Raw genomic sequence first — 10,293 nt, forward strand, 5'->3', positions numbered from 1 at the left:
TTAGTTCTTCAAGAGGGAAGTTGCGCAGATCCTTTGCCTCTTGAATGGCGGTGACTTTAGGATCCCAACTTTTAGGAAGGGATCTTAGTATTTTATTTACGAGTTCAAAATCCGAAAAACTTTTTCCGAGTCCTTTTAGACCGTTGACGACATCCGTGAAACGGGTAAACATGTCGCCAATGGTTTCACTCGGTTTCATTCGGAAAAGTTCAAAAGAATGCAGCAACAGATTGATTTTTGACTCTTTCACTCTACTTGTGCCCTCGTGGGTCACTTCAAGTGTGTGCCAAATATCAAAAGCAGTTTCGCAAGTTGAAACACGATTAAACTCGTTTTTGTCAAGTGCGCAAAATAAGGCATTCATAGCCTTTGCATTAAGAGCGAAAGCCTTCTTCTCCAAATCGTTCCAATCGATCATTGGAAGAGAAGATTTTGAAAATCCATTTTCAACAAGGTTCCACAGTTCAAAATCCATAGAAATAAGAAAGATCCTCATTCGGGTCTTCCAGTAAGTGTAGTCCGTTCCACTGAACATGGGTGGACGTGTAATTGAATGCCCCTCTTGGTTTCCGGCGTATGCCATCTCTCTTGGGTTTTAATCCTTTAGAGAGTTAACCTTGCTCTGATACCAATTGTTAGGATCGAGAGCACTAAGAGGGGGGGGGGTGAATTAGTGCAGCGGAAATCTTACAGCGATTAAAAACCAAAAGTTGCGTTCGTTCAAAAACTGTAATGATGCAAAAGCAGATTCTCAGTTTGTATCTAAGTGCAGTTTGCGTCTAAGCGCAGATTGCCTCTAAGCGCAGTTTTGCGTCTAAGCGCAGTTTACGTCTAAACTCATATTTACGTCTAAACACTGTTTTACGCCTAAACGCAGATTTACGTCTAAACGTAGATTTACGTCTAAACGCTGTTTTACGTCTAAACGCAGATTTACGTCTAAACGCAGATTTACGTCTAAACGTAGATTTATGTCTAAACGCAGATTTACGTCTAAACGCAGTTTTACGTCTAAACGCAGATTTACGTCTAAACTCAAAAACTTGTTTGTATACTCGCAGAAGGCAGTATGCAGTTGGAATCAAGACGTAAATGTGAACTGAGATCTGATGATTGAGCGAGGAAAGTCGATTTACGTCTGAATGCAGTTTTACGTCTAAATGCTGAAACTCGTTCGTAAAATCGTAGAGGACAGATTGCAGTTATCAATAGGATTAAAGTGTAAGTGTAAACTGCAAAGAAGCTCGTTCGTAAAAGCACGGAAAACAGTTCTGCAGAATCAAACGTAAACGTAAACTGTAATGTATGAAAATACGAATTTACGTCTGAATGCAGATTCGGAAGAACAGCACTTAGAACTTGTTCGTGAAAGCACAGAGAGCAGTAGTAATGAGGGAGGTTTGCAGTAATGATAAAGTGCTCGAAAATAAACGCAAACCAGAGATTTAGAGTGGTTCGGTCAGCCTTGACCTACTCCACTTTTGGCTTCCTCCACCGATGAGGTTGCCGACGTCAACTAGGTGCCTTCCTTCAATGGGCGAAGGCCAAACTTCCCTTTTACAATTTCTCTCCTTTTGACAGGCTCAGGAGACAACCTTTACAGACCTTTCTCTCCTCACTTTACAACTGAAAACTTGAAGAACAGAAGGAGGAGACTTAAAGGCTTTACAACACTTTTGAGCTTCTTAGAATCACAGAAAAGATCAAGATTTCGGTGTAGGTCTGTATCTTTTCAGTGCTGAATGGGTGGGGTATTTATAGGCCCCAACCCAATTCAAAATTCGAGCTCAAAACGATCAAATCGATCAAATCCCAGAATTCTGGGATCAGGCGGTTGCACCTCTTGACTGGAGAGGTGGCACCGCCTGGCAGAGCTCGAAGACTGAGCTCAGGCGATTGCTTCTCTCTGCCAGAGCTCGAAGACTGAGCTCGATGGTTGCATCACCTGGCAGAGCTCGAAGACTGAGCTTGGTGATTGCATCACCTGGCAGAGCTCGAAACTGAGCTCGGTGGTTGCATCACCTGGCAGAGCTCCAAACTGAGCTCAGGCTGATGCACCTCTCTGCCAGAGCTCGAAGACTGAGCTCGGTGATTGCATCACCTGGCAGAGCTCGAGACTGAGCTCAGGCTGATGCACCTCTCTGCCAGAGCTCGAAGACTGAGCTCGGTGGTTGCATCGCCTGGCAGAGCTCGAAACTTGAGCTCTGGCGGTGCTACCTCTTGGCAGAGGAGGTTGCACCGCCCAGTCTAGCTCGAAGACTGAGCTCTGGGCGGTTGCACCTCTCGGTTGGGGCGGTTGCACCTCCCAGCCTCGCAGCCCTGGCGGTTGCACCTCTTGGCTGGGGCGGTTGCACCTCCCAACCCCACAGCCCAGGCGGTTGCACCTCCTGGCTGGGGCGGTTGCACCTCCTGGTGCAATCAGGGTCCGAATGGTTCACTCCATTCGGCCTACTTTGAATCTTTTCAGGGGCCCAATTGCCCCAAGATTAAGCTAATGGGATCACCTCCCATTTTCATGCTTAATCATCATGCTAACTACGATTAACTCTAAGACAACTTCTGCAGCTTTGCTCCAATGCGTCAATCGCTTCTTCCGGCGAGTTTCCGGCCAACTTCCGTCGATCAACCGATAACCCTCGGTGATCCTTCTGCGGACATCCGGCATACTCCTGGACTTTGCGACGATCCACTTGGCGAGTTCCGACGAGCTTCGCTTGGCAAGCTTCTGGACTTCTCGGATCTGTTCTCGCTGAACCTCCGACGACCGTCCGAACTTCCGTCGAACTCCCAACGTGATCATGATCTTGACTCCGGCGCAACACCTGCTGCTTGTCTTACTCTTATCGTAGTTAATCCTGCACACTTATCTCAACACATAGATTAGATAACAAATGACAATTGACTTCATCATCAAAATCCGAGATTCAACACTACTCTCAGTATCGCAAGAGGAATATCCTATGTATGCTCGATAAAATATCTAGCTAGGGTTGTTTGGATTTAGAGAGAATGAGTTCTTCGGGAGAATCCGATTAAAGCAAGACTTGGACATAATTTCGTATGTGTCTAATGTTACCATGCTCAATATATAGTCTTTGGGATATTAAATTGATGATAGACTATAGATACATAATAATTGTGGACATATAGATCCAATGAATTAGATCTCATGTATCGTCTAAGGACTATGGCATAGTGGCCTAGTACGTCCATAGTCGATGAGTTGAGTGAATTATTATGGAGATAATAATTCACTATATCAGAAGGAGTTCTAACATGAGCAACTCACAGCCAACTCGATATTGGGCACAGAGGGTCACACAATATAATGAATGTTGCGATGAATAGATATACAAATATGAGATATCTGCAAAGCTCCTATTTTGGATTCTATAGATGAAATCCAATGAGATTGGATAATTGGATAGCGATCTAATACCCAATAAGGTCAGGATCCATTAAGGGTTAAGCTATATGCACCTCTATAAATAGGAGGAACCTCAATGTTTATAGACTAAAGCTTTTGGTGGTCGCCCCTCCTATTCTCCTCAGCCTCATTGACTTTGACAACCTTATGATTTGCATGGAGAGGGAGATCCTGCAGCGATTCGAGGAGTGTCATTATCACGTTTACCATGTGGATCACCGCTAGAGACGAGCACACGAGTTCTCCTTCATTCTCTCCATCGAATCTATAAATTTTAGGGATATACGATCTCCATAGATAACACTTTTCATATGATACGTGCAGTTTTTGATTTTATGATTTTCTCGCACACTAATCATTACACAACGACCAAGTACTTAACTTTAAAAAATCTGATTTTGTTTTTGTTTTCTATTGCGTAAGAGATGCCGATATAAGATTTCCCAACAAGTACTACGTTGGCATATGCACTGGCGTGGATGTATCCATGTGAGGGGAGGATGACAGCTACCCTCTTGAATAAAGGGTCTCCTCGCTGAGCTGAAGCATTCATTGAGAGGATTGACAAGCGAACGTTCTTACAATATCATGCCTTCATTCTAGTGCCAAAAATGTTAGGAGAAATCATTGTCGATGTTTGAGTCAATATGATGTGATCCAAACTCGAGGGCGCAAGAGTATCCAATGTGATGACTAAGGTGACTTTTAGGTGGAAGCGTCGAGCTCTTAACTAAGATCGATGTCAGAAAATTTTTTTTGACCCGTCCTTCCGACGCTTAAGTTAATGATCAATGTCTCTTAATAGGTGTGAGTTTGTCTTAGAAAAAGAGCCATTCTTGTGCGAAACATCGAAGATTAACTTTTATACCTGACTTTATAGGGGACAATATGTAATCACCCCAATATCCTCCTTTTAGTATTTTGTTCGTGTGAACGATAAAGGTAAGTAAGCTAGGAACATTTCTTCTTGGACTTTTGTCCATATGTTTTGGTAGGTGGAAGATAATCTAAATATTTTTCTTATACGAAAGTGTTTTTATGACACTTGTATTCCTTAACGTATCAAGGGCGACTAGCAGTGTATAACAATCTCAAGCACAAATAGTTCGAAGATGAATACTTTGAACAATGGGAAACACCAAATCTATCGATCGATGCACACAAAATCTAACATCGTAACATATGACGACGGTTGCTATTTTCGAGAGCATATAACACGAATAAGTCAATCACAGAGAAATCCACTACTTCTATCTACATCAAGAGCCCGGCGGCAATCGCCAACAAAAGCACCACCAGCCGCGCCCGGCGAGAGGTCGAAGCGGCGGAAGATGCGATCTGAATCGTGAAGTTGCAGGAGCCCTGCGAGATGTTCTGCGTCGTCACCATGGCGAGTCCTTGGAAATAGCAGCTCTCCCCGTTCTGGCTCTGAGCTTGGAAGTACGCGTTGAAGGCATACGAAGCTTTCCCTGAAGCGTCGAGCGCATCGCAGGAGCACCCGCCGCCGAGGGCGGTGCAATCCGCGTACGTGCAGGCGAAGTTGACGTTGTCGGCGAGCTTGCCGAGGTCCGTGGCGGCCGGATTCAACGCACACCACCTCGTCGGCAGGTACTGCACGCCCTTCGCTCCCACCGGCATCCCGTTCTGTCCCTGCCCGGAGAAATCGACGGCGAACTTTGGCCGTCCGTCGTAGGTGAAGAGCCCCCAGTGGCGCTCGAAGTTCCCGGGCGCCACGCTCTTGGCGTCCTCGTCGACGAGGCCGAACAAGTACACCTGCATCTCCATGTTCGGCCGTAGCGGCGTCCCGCTCTTGGCGGCAAGGCGCTTCAGGAGGCCACCGAAGAACCTCTCCGCCATGGCCACATTGGCGTTCACGTCGCCGTCCGTAGGCCAGCCGACCTCCCCCACCACGATAGGCAGATCGCCGAAGCCGGCCTTCCTCAGAGCCGAGACCAGCGTGTCGAAGTTGGCGTCGAACACGTTGGTGTACGCCACCCCGTTGTCGACAACGGGAGCGCTGGTGCCGTCGAAGAAGGCGAAGTCGATGGGGAAGTCGCTGTTCCCGTACAGGCTCAGGAATGGGTATATGTTGACGGTGAAGGGCGCACCATTGAGGCTGAAGAACTCGACGATCTGCGCCATTAGGTCACGGATATCAGCTCGGAAGTCTCCGGCCGACGGCACCGGGTTGCTCGCCGGTGAGTCGTAGACGTCAGCGTTGAGGGGGACGGTGGCTTTGATGGCGTCTCCTATTCCTGCTTCGTTGAGAGCGTTCTGGATGTTCTTCAGCGCCGGGAAGGTGATGTTGGTGAAGGAATCGTTGTATGACTTCAAGAAGGGTTCATTACCAACTGCTACGTATCTGCACGCACAATAGAGTCAGAAGAACATGGCGACATTACCAAGGAGCGACGCCAACGGGACCAGACCCATACTTGATGTCAACTCCGCCGTCGAAGTTGTAGCGGGTGACGTTCTTCTTCACCCACTGCTTGGCCGCGTCGTAGTCGTTCATCGTGGCGAGCATGCCGTTGGGGATGGCGATCATCACCTCGATCCCTGTCCCGGCCAATGCGCTCATGGAGGACGGATCCGCGTCGAATATCTTGACCTTCTTGATGCCGTTGTCTTGTAGGAGCTGCGCGATGGTTTTGGGCGGCAACCGATGGGTGGCCATCGTCCCCCAGTTCACCCCGAGGCCATCCACCATGGAAGTCCAGAGGGCGACGAGTAGTAGTAGACATGCCAAGAACCGGCAAGCAGCAGTCATTCTGCTTCGAGTCGATTCAACCAGCACCAGCCAAAAAGACAATTTTTTCGCCCCCAGAATCAAATTCTTCTGGGGATTCTGGGACGAGGCTCCGATTTGAGACTCATGGACCACCGACCTGGGTAAGGAAACCGCCCGAATCTCCGAGGTGGGAGGTCCTGTAAACACAGACGGTACTGCGGATGGCGAAGAATCGCCAAGGATCAACCAGAAACCGGAATGTCGCCTCAAGAACAGGGCCAAATCGAGTCCCTTAAAGCTAAAATCGGCGCAATATCCCTCCTTGTGGCGCGAACTAGGTCGGTGTAAGAAGGGGGAGAGGGTTAGGCAAAGAAAGGAAAGAGAAGACCGAACAGAAGTAGAGCAGTGACAGGAGAGGAGGGAGAGGAGGCGCCATGAAACGGTTTCCACGGAACGTGGCGCCGCATGGGATCGTGGGACGGACCGTGTCGTGACGTGGCCCGCGTCATGTGGGGGGGGCTATTTTGGGACACCGACGTCGTTTCGGAAATCCGTGTCTGTGTTATCATGTGTGGGCCGCACAATCGGACGGGTGAAATCGTGGGTACGAATGTGTTCTGGTTCGTGAAGTATTACCTATAGAAGGCGCTGATCCACCGCCGACGTTTCTGGCCGTTCGATTGCCCGTTACAGAAACGTCCGCGGATTTTGATCGGTTTAAATTACTAAAATGTCCCTCAACCCGTTAAGTTGATAAGACGGCGAAAACAGATCAGCAGAAGGGGCGGAACTGCCCAGAGACGCCATCCATTGGGTCGGGTGAATCTAAACCCGGATCCGATAACACATCCCTGTTCCGAAACCCGGATCTAACTCCGATGAAGAATCATGCTTGCACAGCATGATCCACTGAATCCACAGAGACTGGAACTCCAAAACACACCAAACAAAGAGAATCTAAATATCGAAGATCAAATGCCACAACCTTATTTTGTCAAAGACATCATGATTTTTGGACACATGACCATGACCAAATACAAGAAATAATTACAGGTATCAGAAAACACATAGGCGAAGAGCTAATTTATGAATGGAATAGAACATTAGGCATTCAGGTTTTACATAGAAAACATGCAATCCCAGTGAAAAGCTAGTGAAAGGATCAAGTTTGCACCAGCTTCTTGACTACAGAAGCCATATATTTGCCCTGGTACTCTGCTAGGGCAAGCTCTGCCTCACTAGCTTGCCTTGTGCCATCTCCGGCAAAGACGCCAGCACCATATGGAGAACCACCTCTGATTTCATCCATCTCGAACATACCAGCTCCAAAGGTGTATCCGATGGGAACGAAGAGCATGCCATGGTGGGTCAATTGGGTTATCGCAGTCCAACTATACAGAAGAGAAAAAAGTCAATACCATCAACTTCTCATATTAATAAATTCAAACAGAGTATGTCAAAGCAAATTGTACACTAAATAAATTTGAAGTTTCTGCATTACTTTGAAGATAGGTTATTATAGACTGCCACAACTAGTCACACGGATAAAATTAATCCATATAACATGGAACTTTCAAGTGCTTCTAGTGTGCAAGTGTTACAAGGCAAACACCTATGTGACACTTTCCGCAACAATCAAGTAATATTTATCGCTAACGTTACCGGATCTGAATTATTGAAAAGAACTTCCCTACTCGGTCCACTCACACTTCAGATATATTTTTGGACACCACATTCAAAAATCAAATATGTCTCTTGAGAAAGTAACCATAAGGGATTAAGGCTTTAGTACTGCCAATGGCGACCATAACAGCTGCCATATCATCGTGCAAAAACTAGCAAAAATTGTTTTCCATGGCTATCATGTTCTTTGTTTAATGCTCTTCAGCAGGCGATTACAGTACTAGCTCAGAGATATAAACCATGTCGTATAAAAGTTCATATGTTCCTCAGTGTAAGCATTACAATTGGTGCCAATTAATCAAATTTAGAATGTTTTTCCACGTAACTTTATACCTCCCCTTTCTGTTTCTGGGCATATTAGGACATAAACCAAAGCATCTTTTATTTCTAGGCCTACTATTTATTTTGTTACATATGTCCATACCATCTCGACAGATTCTTAAAAATTGTTTGTCACTTTAAAAAAAACATTACTGTATAAGAACCAAATTCACACCGACTCATTTGAGATGATCTTAAGGAAATTCAAGTACCAAAGTAATCTAAAGCATGTGTTAACAATCCAAACTTACACCATGACCATAACCACCACTAATAACAACAATGAACAAGCATTTGGTCCCAAATCGTCAAATCTTTCCCCACAAGTTAGTCATGCTTGAGGTACCATACTCTTGTCTTGTTTTTTTTTTCCTTCATATAATCTCTTAGCACCTCTATCCCAAATTGGTCTCTCTAATCAGTTGTGGCTATAAAGAACTATCCTTATGCGAAGAAACATTAACATGATCAGATGATGACATTTTAAAGATTAAAGCTGTATAAAAAGTCTGTAGTTGTTCATACAGAAGCAGAAAGATCAAAAATTGGCAATAGATGGACTTACGCAGTGGTCTCCTGCCCTCCCCCTTGGCTACCGGTACTCACGAAGAACCCGGCTGGCTTGCCGGAAAGCTTCTGCTCCCTCCATAGCTGTCCAGTAGAATCAAAGAAGGCCTTCATCTGAGCAGCCATGCACCCATACCTAGTCGGAAAACCAAACAGTATGCCGTCCGCCTCAACCATCTCTGCAGCCGATATCAACGGGATCGCCGTATCCTTGGGCGGAGCATGCATCTTGTCCAAGACATCCGGTGGGAGGGTCTCTGCAACACGATACAGGACACCCTCTACACCTTCAATGTCATCCACACCCTTCTTCATCCGCTTGGCAAGAGACTCAACGTGGCCGTACATGGAGTAGAACACGATGAAGATCTTGAGCTTGGACTCGACCGACGATGGTGAAGCGGGTTCGATGACCTCTGCGCTGGCTTCAATCTTCTCCTCCACGGGAATAGGAGCATTCTTCTCGGCGGTGGCAGAACCATCCAAGGCAGCAGCTGGCTGCCGCTTCTTGCTCGGCACGCAACCTCCTCCCTTCCCCATGTATCTTCAATCTGTGATCGTCGAAGCAGTTCAAACTCAGTAATAAGAATTGCGTCCCTCGCCAAACGTGTTGCTGAAAAACCCTAACTTTCTATGTTTCACACACTAATTTCGACGAGGAGCAATCAATTGGCCTCAACGCCCCAGGGGAAGTTAATTTATCAATCAATAACTCGATATAGAACCTTAAATCGAAAGGAGAAAGAGAGAGAAGCGCGTAACACCTTTCAATTCTGCTCTACGTTTCGTGGATCAAATAAAGCCAGCCGAAAAACGTTCAAGGAACAGAAAGATCTCACCTTGAAATCGGAAACCGCCTCCAACGTCAGTAAATGCCAAGACCAAACAAGAAACCTAATTTTAGGAAATCGCCAGCCTTTGGAAAGCTAATCAGATCAACTCCAATTTGATCTGTGATTCTTTCCTCTTCGAATCGAGGACACATTAAATCCTGCCTAATTCTGACCAGAACGAACGAGAAAACGAAATGAAAGAACATCGCACAGCTTCTGACGTCGACTCTTACCGTGAGAGTTGCACGGAAAGGAGCTCCCGCGATCGCCTCCGCGGCTTCGAGATTCGAATCGCGGCGGGCATCCTTCGAACGGGAACGAGCAATAATACATGGCAGCGTTTGAGCCCTTCGCCGTCGTGCCGGCCATCGAGAAGGTTTGACGAGATCGGGTGTCACTTACCACCGCGACGGATCGGCTAAAGAACCCGTTCCAGCGGCCCACTCCATTTGCCCACTGCATAGACGACAGGCGGATGATTGTGACGTCATCATACGCTGTTAATATCTCATCTAAATATCTGTTTTCTGTTTCTGGATTTTGTTTTTGTTTCTTTTCACTTTGTACTTTACATGTCACTGCATCTCTGATGGCCGAAGCGGACGGGGTTTCCGGAAACATTTTTCAGGAAGTGTTTATTAGCGTCCGCTGAAACATCATCATCGGCCATAGATTTCTGATTTTTGTGGATGTTTGGTAGGTGGGATTAAGGTATCGATTTTTTAGATAAT

At 46.4% G+C, this 10,293-nt stretch overlaps 2 protein-coding genes across 3 annotated transcripts; both read right to left on the reverse strand.

Annotated features, from left to right (window-relative positions):
* Nucleotides 1-4,681: 4,681 nt before the first annotated feature.
* On the reverse strand, nt 4,682-6,119 carry LOC103993853 (glucan endo-1,3-beta-glucosidase 8-like). The gene is made up of 2 exons (XM_009414058.3): nt 5,863-6,119; nt 4,682-5,789 (listed from the first exon to the last, which is right to left on the reverse strand). Exons 1-2 carry the CDS (start codon nt 6,102-6,104, stop codon nt 4,682-4,684), a joined length of 1,350 nt encoding a protein of 449 aa, XP_009412333.3. The 5' UTR covers nt 6,105-6,119.
* Nucleotides 6,120-7,122: 1,003 nt separating this feature from the next.
* Nucleotides 7,123-9,968, reverse strand: LOC135581795 (probable NAD(P)H dehydrogenase (quinone) FQR1-like 2). 2 transcript variants are annotated; one of them, XM_065194815.1, is made up of 3 exons: nt 9,796-9,968; nt 8,728-9,280; nt 7,123-7,549 (listed from the first exon to the last, which is right to left on the reverse strand). In XM_065194815.1, the coding sequence occupies exons 2-3, from the start codon at nt 9,267-9,269 to the stop codon at nt 7,321-7,323; spliced, it is 771 nt and encodes a 256-aa protein (XP_065050887.1). In that variant the 5' UTR covers nt 9,270-9,280; nt 9,796-9,968; the 3' UTR covers nt 7,123-7,320. The 2 variants fall into 2 exon arrangements, with proteins under 2 accessions (XP_065050887.1, XP_009412331.2); XM_009414056.3 differs by lacking the exon at nt 9,796-9,968 and adding an exon at nt 9,569-9,755.
* Nucleotides 9,969-10,293: the final 325 nt, after the last annotated feature.

Source organism: Musa acuminata, chromosome BXJ1-8 (genome assembly GCF_036884655.1).
Source record: "Musa acuminata AAA Group cultivar baxijiao chromosome BXJ1-8, Cavendish_Baxijiao_AAA, whole genome shotgun sequence".
Taxonomy (NCBI): domain Eukaryota; kingdom Viridiplantae; phylum Streptophyta; class Magnoliopsida; order Zingiberales; family Musaceae; genus Musa; species Musa acuminata.